The sequence below is a fragment of the Beta vulgaris genome, chromosome 6 (genome assembly GCF_026745355.1).
Source record: "Beta vulgaris subsp. vulgaris cultivar EL10 chromosome 6, EL10.2, whole genome shotgun sequence".
Taxonomy (NCBI): domain Eukaryota; kingdom Viridiplantae; phylum Streptophyta; class Magnoliopsida; order Caryophyllales; family Amaranthaceae; genus Beta; species Beta vulgaris.
Window position 1 is genome coordinate 59652066 of NC_079207.1, and position 17612 is coordinate 59669677.

General features: G+C 34.2%; 1 protein-coding gene across 1 annotated transcript; it reads right to left on the reverse strand.

Moving 5' to 3' along the window:
• Positions 1-775: 775 nt before the first annotated feature.
• On the reverse strand, positions 776-6325 carry LOC104897164 (rust resistance kinase Lr10). Its single transcript, XM_010683989.4, has 3 exons — positions 6041-6325; positions 2164-2459; positions 776-1884 (listed from the first exon to the last, which is right to left on the reverse strand). The coding sequence occupies exons 1-3, from the start codon at positions 6117-6119 to the stop codon at positions 904-906; spliced, it is 1356 nt and encodes a 451-aa protein (XP_010682291.2). The 5' UTR covers positions 6120-6325; the 3' UTR covers positions 776-903.
• Positions 6326-17612: the final 11287 nt, after the last annotated feature.

Below are 17612 nucleotides of genomic sequence, written 5' to 3' on the forward strand. Positions count from 1 at the left end.
TGTTACAACTTACAAAGTTACAAGTCTTAGAAAGAGTTACAACACTAGCAAGTTTACAAAATCACAACTCATGTAAATATTGGGTTTAGGTAAAAGAAAATTTCTATTATGTAAATGGTTCTGCGGGTCGGGTCTAGGTCTAGCATATGTAGACCCGGACCCAGTCTCGAATCATTCTCTTCGGGATGCAGACGCGATCTGGACCCATTGGCGCTAAAATATGTGGGTCCAAACCCTTTACATGGGTCGGGTCCTAGCGGGTTTGGGATGGGTCCAAGATCCATTGCCATCTCTAATTGTTCCTGATAAGTTATGGTGTAACTGTTGCACTCAATAATATTTATACTTATTAACCTCTTCCTTTTTATACTAGTGACATATTACCGTTTCTAAAAAGCTGTTGTTCCTTAATTTGAGAAAATTCAATTCAACAACTTTTCAATATCATTGATCATGATCGGCGGTCTATAATTGTCAAGAAGAATGGATAGGGAATATATGGGATATCATATAAAATTGATAGGCGTGCTTGTTTTCATACTTTGAGAATCAACGAAGTTATGTGCTGAAAAATGATGCCAAGTAGCCAAACACTTAGACGCAAAGTCACTATGCATGCTACTGTGTCGACTCTATTCTTATTGTGATGAAGATATGAATTTAACATCTGTAAGTTAGATGTATTAAAACTGAAACTAGCCAACACTTATAATTGGATATTTGGATAAAATGAAACTGCCAGAACAATTATCTACAAGTTCCATGGATGTGCATGTCAATAAAAAATATTCGAATAATACCCGACTTAAGGGGTCAATATCGTTCATATCAATACATATGAAGAATACAAGTAAAGAATAACTGTCCTGACCTAACATTTGACCCTCGCTTAAGAGATACTCATCAAATAGTATTCACTATTTGAATCTCATAACTGTCATTCGGAGATTGGACCATTGAGGAGTAACTTCCATTTGTTGATTTTGAGTTCATATTTGATGAATCTGTACTTGAAACTAAATTATCCTGCAAATGACCAAATGGATTAGGTGGTGAATCAATCTCAACCTCTCCTTCCAACATCTTGATGATAGAACACATTGGAGGTCTTGAATTAGGCAAGTATTGAACACACCAAAGAGCCACTTTCACCATTATATCTGCTTTTTTCTTATCTTCCTCATGAACACCAACAAGCGACATCATCTCCGTTAACTCTCCTTTGTCGAACCTCTCATATGCCCACCTTGGAAGCCACTCTTGGCTTTTCCCACTAAGATTAATGTCATGGTTTCGTCTTCTCCCTACAATCTCGAATAAAAGCATTCCAAAGCTGTAAACATCACTCTTGTAAGTTACCGGGTATGGGGACCATAGCTCTGGAGCCGCGTACCCTGGTGTTCCTCGACATCCTGACATAACAATGTGCGTAATATCTCGATGACATAGCTTCGCTAGCCCAAAATCGGCTACCTTTGGATTTAATCTTGCATCTAATAGCACATTTCCAGGCTTAATGTCATAGTGAATGATTCTTTGTTCGCACTCTTCATGCAAATATGCTATGCCTCTTGCAGTCCCAATTGCAATTTCATGTAGCTTTTCAAATGGGATTGAGGGATTGTTTTGTTGGCCGAATAATAATTGATCAAGAGATCCTTTCTCCATGTATTCATAAACCAGAGCTCGCATTGCTGGATCGAAACAAAAACCATAAAGTCTCACCAGATTAATATGATATGTTTTACACATTGTGCTAACTTCTGCCATGAACTGTTCTTCAACCCTTTTACTAATATCCCCTTTTAGCACTTTCACCGCAACATGAATTCCATTTGGAAACTCTCCTTTGTACACCACACCAAATCCACCAGATCCTAACACCTGCTCAAAATATTAATAACATTTATCAATTCTCTCCCCTTACGTTTCGTGAGAATATGTTAGTTAGAATATAGTTCCTTGCATACACTAAGAAAAATGTCCCACAATTAATTATTCACAAAAGTACTATTCCCTTCACCAAATAATCAACTGTTCCATTTGCAGGAAAAACAATCAACAGTTTCCTTTCGGGTGAAAACAATGAACTGACTGTAGCAAAATGGTTTTGAGGAATGGAGATTGACTACAAAATGTATTAGAAAGATCAACTATGAATACCTTGGAAAAGTTGTTCGTAGATTGAGCTAACTCGTTCGGTGAGAACCGTATAGGCTTCTCTCGCGCAATGTCACTAAGAAATCGCTCCATGGTAGCCTTGGGCATGTTTGGGTTATTTATCATTTCATGAGATTGCATATGATTTATAGTGTATTTTTGTTGATCAATAGAGTTATTGCTTCCAAGGGTTATATGAGCTTCTGCATATCCTGGTATTGCGTCCCCTGTCCTTTTTAAGCAGTAGATTATTGCAATCACTATTGCTATTGTAGCAATGACACTCACAACGATCGAGACTGCAATTGTTTGAAGATTCAATTTAGGTACATATATATATACACATGTAGCATAACACCATATAGTTCTTTGAAATATATATCCTTTATACTTTGATGGAGTCTAATAAATATTCTCTAACAAATTTCCAGTTTTACACTTCATGTACTCTCTCAAATCCTTTTTTGACCCGTTGAGATTTTTTTCTATAGATAGACGAGCGAATAATAGGGGAGTCGTATTTTAGGAGAACAAATAATCCCCAAACATAAGCAATTACACTCGAGAAACGTTGCCTTAACTCAATGCTTTTTTTTCCGGTGAAGATAGAGTCATATTTACTTATTTAGCATTATTATTTTAGTTGTAATAATATTTTTCAATCATCTCAAAACTTAACAATCAATTCCAAATGGGAATCCGACATGTGTGGACCTGGTTCACAGTATAATAAGTGTGCACCAAGCTCACGCACGTAACTCGAGACACACACTACTATAATACCACATAAACTCACTATATCATAAACAAATACATTATATAAGATATGAATACACTATATCATAAACAAATACAATATAACACAAAGAAACACTATAGCACACAAAAACACACTATACCACATACAAACACACTATATAGAAACTGATAATATTAACCATATCTTCTATAAGAGGTTCAATTGTACAACCAACTATAATACACATAAACACATTATATCACAAACAGATACACTATATCAGAAAGAAATATACTATATAACAAACAAAATATAGCACAAAGAAATACTATCACAATTAAACACACTATATATAGTATAGAGAGATACATTATACCACACCCAAGCACACTATATCGAAATCGATGATATAATCTTAATTTTCTATAATGGGTTCAATTGTACAATCAATTATATGACAAAACCTGAAAATTAGAGTAAGAACTTAAAGAGGGAGAAAATGAAGTAATTATGAGAGAGAAAGACAAATAGTAGAAGTTATAATCATTACAACTTATATAACATCTATTGGGTGCACAATAATTAGTGCGCACCGATTTCATACGAGCTTTTTTTTGGGCCAACAATTGTTGTGTTTTATTATGTCTCATTGTCTAAAAGACTAAAACTTAATGGCAATGTTATTGGATGTTATCATTGTTAATTTAGATTTGTGATTTGTGAATGTAATGTGAGTTAATCTAGCAGCTGGAAAAAGCAAGTTGTTACAGATGGAATATTATTCTTAATAGCCAGTAACTCTAATATCTTTGATTTTAATTAGAGCCGATCATTTTGGCCCGGCCTGCGGGCTCGGCCCGATTTTGGATCGGGTTTTGGGCAGAATTTTTCGGTCCGCGGTGGGGCCTGGCCCGAATCTATTTTGGCTTTGGGCGGGCTTTGGGCAAGCCAAAAACGACTTTTTAGTCTTTTTTTTTTTACCCGGCCCGATTTTGGCCCGAAAAGCCCGCTAATTTTAGCCCAACCAATGGGCAATTTTTTTTTGCCGCGGCCCGGCCCATAATCACCTCTAATTTTAATTCAAGTTATTTGATGAAACAACTGTTTGGGAGTAGATATATGATTCCTAGTACTAGCAGTAGCTGGAGTGTGGGATACCATTACTCCCTCCGTTTAAAAATATAAGACACGCACGATATTCTAGGTCGAACTTTAATCGTTAATTACTCTCATTATGTTGATAGAAAATTTTTAAAATCATGTTATTATAGTATTTTTCAAGACGAATCCAAGGGTATAATTTTTTTTAATTTTTATTTATCGTATTTGAGATATTTGTAATCAAAGCAAATTTTCGTAAAGCGTGAATGTCTTATGTTTGAAACAGGTGGAGTATATGATTAGTTTATATATATACTAGCAATTTTTGCACGCGATGAAAATAAATTCTACTTTTTTTAGCATTAGCAAGGGTAAAATTTGAACATTAGATATTCTTGTTTTTTTGGCTAGCTAGATTTCATTGGTTAATCCTATATCACTTAACCTGTTAACCCGTCTTTTATTTTTTTATTTTACTTATACTTTCTTTAAGGTTTTAAAATTTAAAAGTGATGAGCAATAAAACAATGTTACCTAGATTTATTTAGGATTTCTTACATTTTTATCGACAAAGTATTAGTTAAATCGTTTCACTTTGCTAATTAATTGTATTTTTTTTAATGTAATACTTGATTGTGTATTGATTGATCAAATATTTGATTGATATAATTTTCTTTTTTACTTTTTTCAGCAAGAATATATTAAGTCTTGTGCCTCGTCCAAAAAACTGTACTAATTCTTGTGCTTAATTTTTTTTGTGGCTTAATTATAACTTGGTTGCATCCAACATTTTAGTTACTTTTTTTTTTATATATTTGAGTTTGACTTTCTTTTATCCTTTTATTGGTAGAGTAGCTGATTTACTAATAATCTAATGGGCAATTACATAAATTTATAGAAAAACAACATATCTTATCCCTTCCTTAATATAATAGAGATAATTGTATTTCCGACAGTTGTTTTTTGAAGTCGCGTTTCGGTTGAAATTGGTCGTGTAATTTTGAAAGAGAAGGGGGTAAAACAGTTTATTCAAATGGGGACACCATATCTACCCCTTTCCCTTATATAATAGACATAGTCCTTAAATATGATAATAATTTATGATATAATAAGTACATCCAAGAATTTATGTCAAGGTGTTCTAATATTTAGGGAGATATTAACTTAATAATGACTGATAGTTATAAAGTAAAGAAAGATCATGTTTAATAAGGAAAGCAAAACTTGTGCTTCTATCATGCTGTATACTATGAACACATTGCTATGCAGATTTATACTTTTGGGTTTGGGCTTTGGGCTATGAATTTTGGGCTTTGGGCTGGTTTCGTCATGAACATATTCCTTTATTGCATGTTTTACTTGGGTCCATGATGCTTAATTGCATAGGCCCGTATATTTGATGTATTATCATATTTTTGAATTAAGCATTTGGGCTAACTCTTTGGACCAGGCCTAAGTTTCAGTACTTCTTTTAGATTATTTGATGGGCTTTTGGCACCAAAAAAAAGGCGGGTTTTAGGTTGTTAGTTTTTAAACAAAGTGTGGGTAATTCGTTTACGCTTTAGGAAGTCCCATATCAGACATAAACCGACGAGAAAAAGAATTGCACTTAAATATAAAAAATTGGCAATAAATCAATCTTATTTTATAGGAAGATATAAAATTTACATTAAAAATACAAATTAAATATAAATTCAATTACTCAATCACTTTTCTTGTAAGTATACAAATTTATTGTAATTAATTTGTGCATTTGCAATTTCTATCAAATTCTTGAAACCAAATTTAGTTATGATGTCTAGTAAACACTCTCATAGAGAAAACTTTTGATACAATAAGCATCCAACCAAAAAGAATATTTCTAAATACAGATACGCCATAAGTCCAATAAGAATAGATGTTTTTCACATATTCCTCTTCATGAAGCACTTTTTTCATAAACTACCAACCAATTTGATAAGAAGTGAATTATTCTTGTACATGTTTTTGGGATGGGGAAGTAACAAAAACAGCAAATGTACAATAAAGTTCAAATTTTACCAATTGCTGCTGTGCTGATGGAGCTAGCTGCGTTATTGAAACTGCTACTACCGTGGTCAAATGAAGGAGTTGAGCTCATCTCTACTGCTTTTTTTGATCAGAAGTTTTATCAAAAATCTGTAAGAAGAAATGGAGAATGAGGAGGGAATGGTAATTATATAATATCAATGTGCTCTATTCTCTTGTATTGCTGACTTCGCAATATATTTCATACTTTGAAGAATGAACCAAGTTGCGTGTACAAGAATGAGTCAAGTAGCCATATTAAAACAAGTCACAACTTATAAATTCGAAATAAAATGAATTCAAGCTGTTATTAAGCTCAAAGTTTCTTCTCGAGATAATATATTAAACTGGAAATTGACACTTTATTATTATATCACCTAAAAAGAAAAAACTTTATTATTATTTAGTAGATTAGCTATTGAGTATTTCTCTTAGTCAAAAGTCCAACATAAGAAGTTTGACATTAAATATATAATCACACGCCCACATGATTTTGCATTATAAAACTAACTGGTGCGTGATATATTATACTAGTACAAGAAAACATAACTGTAACATTCCTTGAATGCAAAAAGAAATAAAAGTAAAAAATCATGTAATTTGTACTTGATCTAGTGGTTTGGTTTGTATGTCACAATTTTGAGTTTGTGTGATCAAATCCCATTAAAGGCACTTTGGGGGTGGTGATTTCCCCTTACCATTCCCCCTTACTCACAAGGGGCCTTGCCTGCAAACCCGACCCGGGTTGACCTGAGCGAGGTTGCAATCCGATTAGTGATAATTATTTATCAAACTTATAATTTATCTTATTATGTTTTACTCACTTTACTTTACTCAAATGACTTTGGTGGAGAATCAACAAAAAAGTAGAAAAATATGAGAGGGAATATGAAAAGTGAAAGATAAAAATTAAAAAGTCGAGTATATTATAATTTTGGATGATGTCATGGATATAAAAAGAGGACAAAGTAAATGAGATATGTTACCAGTAATAAACAAGCAACAGTGTCGATTAAGAAGAAATGCATGGAGTATACTTGAAGTAGAATTAAACCTTATTTTTCCCTTGTTGTAAACATTATATTCCCTTCATATATTACCTAAAAAATTCCCTATTTTATGTTCAATTCTATAAAAAAAATATTTCTATATCTTTTTTTTTTTTTTGGCAATTCAAAGTTGTTATTGATAACCAAAAAAAATGTGGTACAATCTACTGCATTAGAGTAACAGACTACTCCAAATGCCACCAAAACACCAAAGCATTTGCTTACATCAAAAGCATTTGCTTTTGCTTCTCACTACATCTAACTGCTATTCTAAAGATTATACTTCTAACAGTTTGGTTCTGATTAACCTCTAGCCCTCTAAACACTTTAGCATTCCTCTGCAGCTAGATGGCATACAATGTTTCTGTGTACATCATAACAAACAACTTGCTTCTATCTTTGGTGCTGCGAGCTTTTTTAATGGCCAGCTCTAGTTCATTCTGAGCATCTACCTGAGGTTGAGTGTTCAAGTACCTCAGCATCTTGCTCCAGATTTCGTTGCTATATAAGCAGTTGAAAAACAGGTGTTGTATTGTTTCAATCTCATTGCCACACATTTTGCAGAGGGGACTTATATCCCTATTCCATTTACTCACTCTTTCTGCTGTAGCTAGTCTATTAAGCATAGCTAGCCATAGTATAAAGTGGCTTTTTGGTGTAGTTTGGTTATTGCAAAGTAGCCTTTTCCAGACCACATTCTCAAAATCTTCTTGAAGGAGCTTGTAAGTTTTCTTGATGCTAAATTTCCTTTGATTGCTCACTGTCTCCCATCCTCCAGTTCTTGCCAACAATTTCCTAGCTTCCAATATTTTCCTCAGTATCCATGAGGTGTTACTGCTAACAGTAACATTTTCAATGTTTTGCCTCTTGATGTAGTAGGCATTCACCCATCTAACCCACAATTTATCCTGCTTGAAAGCTAGAGCCCAAAGAAGCTTCAGAATTGCTGCTTTGTTCCATAGAACCATGTTGGTAATATTTAGACCACCAGTACTCTTTGGTTGTTGCAAAAAATTCCATGTCACAGGAGCCTTAGAGCTAGTATCCACTGTTCCAGTCCATAGAAATTTTCTACAGATTGTTTCAACAGCCTTTATCAATTTCTTAGGCAATGGAAAAATTTGACCCCAATAATTTTGCATACTGCTGAGGATGGTTTTCACCAACTGCAATCTTCCAGCATAAGTTAGCAAATGAGCTACCCAACCTTGAGCCCTAGCTATAATCTCATCAATGAGAGGTTTACATTGAGAAAAATTAAGCTTCTTTGATGCAAGAGGGACACCAAGGTACCTAAATGGCAGGGTACCAATAGGCATATGGATTCTCTCAGCCAATTGAATTGCTTCTTCGACAAACACCCCCAAAATATATGCAGCTTTTCTCAATGCTTGCCTGAAGATCTGAAGCCTTTGAGAATAAGTTGAAGGCTGACATGATCTTGGTGATGGAGCTTGCATCAGCTCTTGCAAACATTAGTAAATCATCCGCAAACATGAGATGAGTCAGCTTGATTCTCTCACATTTTGGATGGAAGTTAAATTCAGGATCCTTGCACATATCACCCATACACCTACTCAGATATTCCATACTTAAAGCAAATAAGAAAGGAGATAAGGGGTCTCCTTGTCTCAGACCTTTCTTAGCATCAAAAGGAATAGATGGGACACCATTTAAGAGGATAGAATAGGACACTGTCTTTACACAGGCCATTATCCATCTAATAAACACACTAGGGAAGCCTAACTCTTTGAGCATGCTTTCAAGAAACACCCACTCTACTAAGTCATATGGTTTTCTAATATCCACTTTGATCACACACCTAGGAGAGACATGTCTTCTATTGTATCCTCTTATAAGCTCAGTGGCTAAGAGAATGTTATCACCAATGTGTCTCTCTGGTATGAATCCTGTCTGAGCACTATCCACCACCTCAGTGATCACATCATGCAATCTCTTTGTTAAGATTTTAGAGATTATTTTGTATAGAGTGGAGCAGCAGGCAATGGGCCTATAATCTTTAGCATGTTTTGCTTCACCAATTTTTGGAATCATTGTTACAACAGTGCAATTGATAGGCTTGTGCATAAAACCATTATCAAAGAAATCCAGTATACCTTCATATATCTCGTGTTTAATAACTAGCCAACTCTTCTTAAAGAACACTGAGTTAAACCCATCCAAACCTGGAGCTTTTGCATCATCTATAGCAGCTAGTGCTTGATCTATCTCTTGAATAGTGATAGGCTGTACTAGATACTCACAAGTAATAACACTTAACTTAGCCCCAGCTCTCACAACATTCAAATCTATTGCTTCCAGCGGACTTGAACATGTCCCCAGCAACCCCTTACAAAAATTGCATATTTCATTTTGAATTTCAGAATTTCCTGTCAGCTGATCTCCTCTATCATTCTGCAGTAACACAATTTTGTTCCTAGCTTTTCTCACTTTTACTGCAGTGAAAAAGAACTTGGAATTTGAGTCTCCTAGTGCCAACCACTGAATTCTTGCTTTTTGTTTCAGTATACTTTCATCTATATTGGACCACTTTCTCAGCTGTGCAATCAGATTCTTTTCTTCCTCTTGCAACTCACTTAATTGTGTCACTTCTGGCAAAGCTTGAACAACAGCTAATTTTCTTCTTAACTCTTCCACCTAACAGTGAGCTTTAGAGAAATTTTTTGAGTGAAAGCTTTTCAAAGCTCTTTTAACTGCTTGTAATCTCACCCAAATATTTTTCATTTTAAATCTATGATTCTCTGAGCCCCAAGCCTCCTTCACCACTTCAATAAAACCATTTTGGTCAGCAAGAAAGTTCAGAAACTTGAATGGTCTACCACCTTCATCATGCTGCGTAGCTATACTGAAAATATTTCTATATCATTACTTTATTCCTTATTTAATAAAGGTCTCTTCTCTTTCAACCCAACCTTACCCCATTTATTGGACCAACTAGTTATTAGGTCCGGGATATGCCCCGAGTAAGAAAAAATTTCATTTATTAATATAATACTTTATGATATTACTAAATACAACTTAGCCTAGTGGTTAAAATTTTAGTATATGTACTTGAGGTATCGGGATCAAATCCTATACTATGCAATTTCTTAATTTTTTTTATTGTACATGGATTACATGAACTAAAACTCCCTAGCTAGGGAGAGTGCCACGTGGCCGGCATGCAGTTTCTTATTTTTGCATGCCTTTTAATATATTTGTACTAGAATTTTTTGCACGCGATGCGTGCTTGAATTTTTTTTTTCGAAACAGAAACTCGATTTTTTTTGGCATAAGAGTCAAAATTTGAACATTAGACATACGAAGTATAATTGTTTTTAGTTGTAATATTTGATTGGTTTAGTTTTTGTCACTTAAGTCTCTCACCATTCTTTTCTTTTTTTCTTTTTTAACTTTTCAAAGTTAAATTCTATGAACAAAATAGACATTTTATTGAATTTATTTATGATTTCTAATATTATAACTTTTTAGTTGATTTTTGAATTAAGTATAGTACTTCATAAATTGTAAAGAAAGTGGACACTTTGATTTCAAGTCAATTTTTTCATAGGTTGTAGTTTGTGAGTGATTGTTATAATTATATTTTTGGTATTTTTGTTTGAAGCCACCTTTGATTTGTAAGTAAATTTGTAATTTAGAATGGGAAGGGGGTAACATAGTATCTTCATTCGGGGACACCATAGCTCCCCCCTTCCCTTATATAATAGAGATATGTTGTACTTTAATTCTTGAATGATATTTTACATAAACCTTTTTACCTTGATAATTAATCGCTATTATATAATAGAAAAAGATATATCCAAATATATGTAAAAGTTTTATTATATATAGGAAACACTATAAAAAAAAAGTAATAATTTTTTTCCTTGTCTAACTTCTAAATTATGATTTCACTACAAATACACCTCTATTTTTTTTTATCATGGCCCACCATTAATTGTGAGTGGTTCTTGAGAATAGTGATTTGTAAGTAAATTTTTGTAAATGGTTTTGTATGTATTCACGTTCTAGGTTATTAGTTTTAGTTTGTATGTTAGTTTTAAGTTTTAATAAAATTTCCTGATTATTTGAGTGATTTGTGTGATTGTTATAACGTGATTTTCTCAATTGTATGAGTGATTTGTAAATAAAGTTTATTCTTTTAAGTGATTTAATTTCTGAGTGAGTGCTGTAAATTAATTTGCGGTAGTTTTCTTTGAGTGTCGATTTTGATTTTGACATTCCTTTTGTAATTTAGAAAAGGAAGGGGGGCAAAATAGGCATTTCAAAATAGGACACCATTACTCTCCCTTCCGTTATATAATAGAGATAGATATAATTTTACACTATCTCCAACCACATTTTGTCTTATGTTTAAATAAATAAAATGACCAACTTTCATATCTCGCTCCTACTTCATTTAATAAAGGGAGTATATCTAATTTAAATGTTTAATCATTATCAAGTCTCAATCTCTTTATACCATATAAAATTAATAACATGACAATTAATTTATACATATTAACTTATGGGAACATATAGTTATTGATAAAAATTTAGAGAAAATAACTTTAGATGGAAGAGTATTTCCTTAAATTACATTTACCTACTCCAATTGTTTATGTCGTTATGAGCTTAAGATGAATTACAAAATCTGATTTCATAAGACTTTCTAGGCTGGCTTGGCTTCGATGTCAATACCCTCAAAAAAAATATTATGATTGATGCGGATGCATAGTAACAAGAAAAGAATTTTGGCAAATTGAAAAAGCAGAAAACAAAGCAATAATAAAAAACACACAATATAAAATAGAAAATCTCTCCCTTGATAATTAAACTTGAATCGTAATCGAGTTGGACTCGGATAAATATATATACTTCCTGAGTTCGGATTTTCTAGAGTTTTCGTGAAACTCTACAAGGTAGAGTTGTATATGAGCTATACATTTTAAAATCGAGGGCTCATATTGGTGGAATGGAAAGATTTTGGGGTGGATTTTTATGAGATAAAATAGGGGGGATTTTGGAAAGAAAATATATGAGCCATTGATTTTTTATTCAATGGTTGATATTGCTTAAACTCTACCTTGTAGAGTTATTTTACAACTCTAGAGGATCCAAACACATACTTCATCCGTTTCTAAATAAGTGCAACATTTATTGTTTTCACGTTTGCCAATGCATTAATTTAACTATTAATATCTTCAATTATCAATAAGTAAAGATTATAAAAAGTTGATATAAAAAAATTCACATTCAGACGAATCTAACAAGATCCCACATGACTATGTTTTTCCTAAAATGTAAATCACCAAAGCTAATTAAAGTTCAAACTGTGAATAGTAAACATTATGCAAATGTTGCACTTATTTAGAAACGGAGGAAGTATATTGGAAGAAGTGGGGGATACCCAAAAAAAAAAAAAAAAAAAAAAGCTTATTTCCTTACAAAGAAGGACATGGTCTTACTAAACAACATCTTTTTGCGCTTCTCTCGAATGAAACGCTCAGCCTCACAGTCGACATCCCCTGCACATCCTTTGTTAGTGGAGCTATTCATCAGTGATTGATTCCTGCGCTTTTCTTGCATAAAAATGTCGGCTTTCGAATCAACATCATCATTCTTGATTGAACGTTCTACCTTGTAGTTGTTACATAGAGGTTGATTACGTTGGATATGCTTATTTTTGTTCTTGCTCTTCTTAAAAGATGAAAATATGAACCCGAAATAACTTTCTCGCTCGTTCATTTCGGTTACTAGTATTGAAGTTGTAACCGGTTTGTGGTTGCCTCATGTTAACCACTTCCATCTCTCGCTCGATGAAGGACTTGTATTTTCTCTTTGTATGTTGAGATAAGGGAAATGCATGTATGGTTTTGGGATAATTAAGAAATAAGAATTATAATGAAGCACTGTTATAGAGACACGCGGTTTAGTATGCGAGCATATGGTGAATACACTCGTGAGTGTATTTCTGTTGGTTAAAAATTGAAAGCAAAGAATACGATGCACCTAGCTAGACTTTTAACGAGTGCATGATATAAAAACTAGTTATTGCAAAAGCTTGCTAGAGTGATTTTGGTAGAGAAGCATCATACATTGTTGGCTTTGCTTTATCTATTTAATTTTGAATGACACAAGTATATAAAAATTATATGTCATTGTTGCACTCAGCCACTCACAAACAAGTGCTGCATTTTTCATCAAAAGCTTTCCATGGAAAAAGATCGATACTCTTACAAGATTTGTCAAATTTACGTGTATCTAGCTCGTTACTTTTCTTTTTTTGAAGGAATAGGAAAGGATGGTTTTATTAAATAAAATGCATCCAGCACTTACAATCATCTCCTAAGATCTAAGCTATCAAGTATTATATTATTACCCTTGTACTAATAGCATCATTTCTAATATGCTTAACCTACATAATTTTAGATGTCTTTGCATCAGTTTTTTTGAAGTGCCATTGATATATATTAGTTAATCTTATAAGACATGGCCAATCCTTTAGATTCGCAAATTTGAAAGAAACCTATAAGGGAAATATATTAAAGCTGCAACCCTAAAGCATTAAATGTGCATATCTACGACTTTGCAAAAATGAATTTTCATAATTTACCTTATATTAGGTATACCACTAACCCCTCTATGAGGGTATTAAATGTGATTACCATATTAATGGTAATCTTTTGATTAGAAATTGAAATAAAAAAAGAAATTGCAGGGTAATCACATTGCTCTCTCACTATCAATGTGATTACCAAATTTCCCTTGCTCTCTCACTCTGACTCAAACGAAAACCTCACCCCTCCCTCTCACTCTCTCGCTCACCGGAGAACCGCACCATCATCAGAGCATCGCACCATCTCTTCGCTTCTCATCTCACCTCATCTCTTCTCATCTCTTCTCGTCTTTTCACCGGGTTGATTTTAGTGGGTTTAGGACAGCGCCGCCACCACCACGCAGCGCCACTACACATTAACGTGCAACCACCACGCATCGTTTCTTCTCTTTCTCTCTCCTCTTCCGGTAATTCCCCTCACTCACTCACTCTCTCTCTCTTTTTCATTTCTTTGCAACTGTCCATTGCATAATTTTTTCATTTCTTCTAATTAATTTTTGGACAGATTAATTTATGGTTATATTTTTGTTTGAATAATGAAAGTTTGATAGGTTTGAAAGTTTGGCTCTTTTTTGGTTGTTTTATTAATTTTTTTTTGCTAAGTAAATAAGATGTATTATAACCAACCAATTACTTTACAACCAAAACAACCTAAAACAGGCCAAAAAAAGAGAAGCTAATAACTCTTGAAACCACCTCTTATCTCTTTGAGATATCTTATCAGGCAAAACAACCAACACTCTACTTTTAATTAGAAATTTAATATCTCTAATTTCTCTAGGTATAAGAGGAACCTTGTCAAGCCAAAAACTTTCATTTCTACTCTGCCAGATCTTGTAAATGAGAGCTGCAACAGCAGTATAGAGCACCTTCTTTTTGAACTGAGACTACTTATAATTCTTAATCCACCTTAGATCCTTCCCAAATCAGTGGTAGCACACTGAATATTCAACCAGCTCTTAACAGCCTGCAGACACCTCTTATTGCAATGGCACTCAAAGAATAAGTGAGCATGACTTTTTGAGGTGCTTCCACATAGCAGACAATTGTCCGTCACACTAAGACCAATCCTGACCAGCTTCTAAGTAGTTTGAAGCTTAATCTGTATAGCAAGCCAATAAATAAAACGATCCTTTGGCAAGCTAAGTCTATTCCAGATGCTCCAATTCACTTGATGTTGCTGTTGAACTAGTTTGTTATAAACCATATTAACAGAATATGCAGGCATTGCTTTGAATTCATCTACTGTAAACTCAACTTTCAGTTTATCCACTAGTGGAAAAATGAAGAAGGGCTGCGCTAAAAAAGGCATGTAGGGCTGCGCTTTTTGACTGCAGCCCTTTCAGTAGCAGCCCTTCACTTTTTAAGTAGGGCTGCGCTAGAAAAGCGCAGCCCTTAAGCTAGAAGGGCTGCGCTAGTTAGGAAAAAGCGCAGCCCTTCTAGCCCAGAAGGGCTGCGCTAGTTAGGAAAAAGCGCAGCCCTTCTGGGCTAGAAGGGCTGCGCTTTTTCCTAACTAGCGCAGCCCTTCCTACCAAAAAAAAAAAATAAAAAAAAAAAATTTTTTTTTGTCATTTTTTTACTCATAATCTCACATTTTCTGAAATTAAACATAAGAGAAGAGAAACGAAACGAAAATACTAAATCCAAAACAATAAAAAGAATGAAACGAAAATGAAAAAAAGGAACAAAAACTAATATACAAAGAGAAGTATACAATAATATACAAGAAGTATACAAGAACATTAATCAAAATAAACAAAGAGAAGTATACAAGAATAACATTAATCAAAATAAACAAAGAGAAGTATACAAGATAACATTCAAAACAAAGAGAAGTATACAAGAACATTAATCAAAACAAAGAGAAGTATACAAGCAAGAACATTAATCAAAACAAAGAGAAGTATACAAGCAAGAACATTAATCAAAACAAAGAGAAGTATACAGCAAGAACATTAATCAAAACAAAGAGAAGTATACAAGAACATTATAGATCTGAAAAAATACAAGAACTACAACCTAATAATGTTTAAATACATAAAACAAAACCCAAATACATAATTTAAAGGAAAAAAAAAATTCGGAAAAACTTAAAATGGCTATTTGGAGGCTTAAACGAACTCGGATGGCTTAAAAAGCCTAAACATCACGCAAAGCAGTGAGTTTGACTTGTTGGCTCGTTCCGCTTCCGAAAAGGTATAAATAGGCAATCGGACTCCGTCGTCATATTTAGTGCAAATCGAAAAAACTTAAAAGGGTTTTTGAGACAAATGTTTATGGGAGTTTTTGAGAGAGAAGAGAAGATGAGAGAGAAGAGAGGGTGAGAGATAAGGAGGAAAGGAATAATGAGGGACGTGAGAGAGGAGAGAGAATGAGGGATAATATATTTGACGAATCCCCGTCAATATTTCAAAGCGCGCGATTCCGAAATTTCAAAATTTTTCAGGAAGGGCTGCGCTTTTTCAAAAAAGCGCAGCCCTACTAAGCAGAAGGGCTGCGCTTTTTAAAAAAGCGCAGCCCTTCACTAAGTAGGGCTGCGCTTTTCAAAAAGGCGCAGCCCTTCTTACCTACAGAAGGGCTGCGCTTTTTTGAAAAAGCGCAGCCCTACTAGTGAAGGGCTGCGCCTTTTTTAAAAAGCGCAGCCCTTCTTCTTAGTAGGGCTGCGCTTTTTTAAAAAAGCGCAGCCCTTCACTAGTAGGGCTGCGCTTTTACGAAAAGCGCAGCCCTTCCTGCGCAGCCCTTTATGTTTTTTCCCCTAGTGATCCCTTCTCTCACAGATCTTCTTCCAGGACCGTGAAGCCCCTTGTTTAGGCACACACTGCCACCCGTTAGAGCTCTGAATATACACAACATCAACCCATCTAATCCAGGCACTATCTTTTTTTCATTATAATTGCCCACACATATATACCCATGTAGGCTATATTCCACAAAAATATGTATCTAAAGCCTAAGCCTCCAAATTTATTTTCATATCAGAGGTTATTCTAGGCAGTTAACCCAGGCTTTTGAGAGTAAACTTGCCCACTCCAGAGGAATGATCAACAAATCTTCACAATTTCATACAAAATTTTGTTAGGTAAAATGTATACATGTGGCCAATATTGATTAAGGCTTAACTAAACAGAATTTATGAGCTGCACTCTAGCCATATAGGAAAGATTTCTAGAACTCCAAACCTTAATCCTGCTAGTCATTTTCTCAATCAGCATATCACACTGAGCAGAAGTAATTTTCCTAGAGCAGATAGGCACACCCAGATACCTAAATGGCAGTGAGCATCTAGGAAAATCAGAAATATCTTTCACCCTCTGAACATCAACCCTCATACCCCAGCAACAGAAAGCAGAATTCTGAATGTTAGCTTTGAGACCAGAAGCATCAGAGAAAAGCTTGAAAGCTTGCAACATGATGTAGATGGAGTTAAAATTCCCCTTACATGACACTATGAGATCATCCGCAAAACATAAGTGAGTAAGCTTAACAGCCTTACAACGAGGATGGAACTTGAATTGAGATAGCTCCCCAACATTTATTCTTGATAAGTATTCCATACTTATAACAAATAGGAGAGTAGAGATGGGATCTCCTTGCCTCAAGCCTCTTTTTGAAGAGGGGTGGCCATGAAGAGAAGCATTGATCATTAGAGAGAAAAAAGGAGTTATCACACATGTCATCACCAATTGAGTAAATCTCTCAGGGAAACCAAGATATTGTAACATTTCTTTTAAATAGTCCCAATCAATAATATCATATACCTTTTGTAATTATATTTTCATCAAGCAACTAGGACTAACATTTTTCTTCCATAGTGCTTAACAATATCCTGGATTATCATAATATTATGCACTATATATTTACCTTGAACAAAGCCTCCTTAGTTATCATTAATGATATC

Bases quoted from the DNA above. Each gene is read 5' to 3' on its own strand.
- LOC104897164 (XM_010683989.4), bottom strand. From the start codon at position 6,119: ATGAGCTCAACTCCTTCATTTGACCACGGTAGTAGCAGTTTCAATAAC. The intron at 2,460-6,040 runs GTAAAATTTGAA...AAACAATTGCAG, and splicing joins CATCAGCACAGCAGCAATTG to TCTCGATCGTTGTGAGTGTC. The intron at 1,885-2,163 runs GTATTCATAGTT...TATTTTGAGCAG, and splicing joins CTACGAACAACTTTTCCAAG to GTGTTAGGATCTGGTGGATT.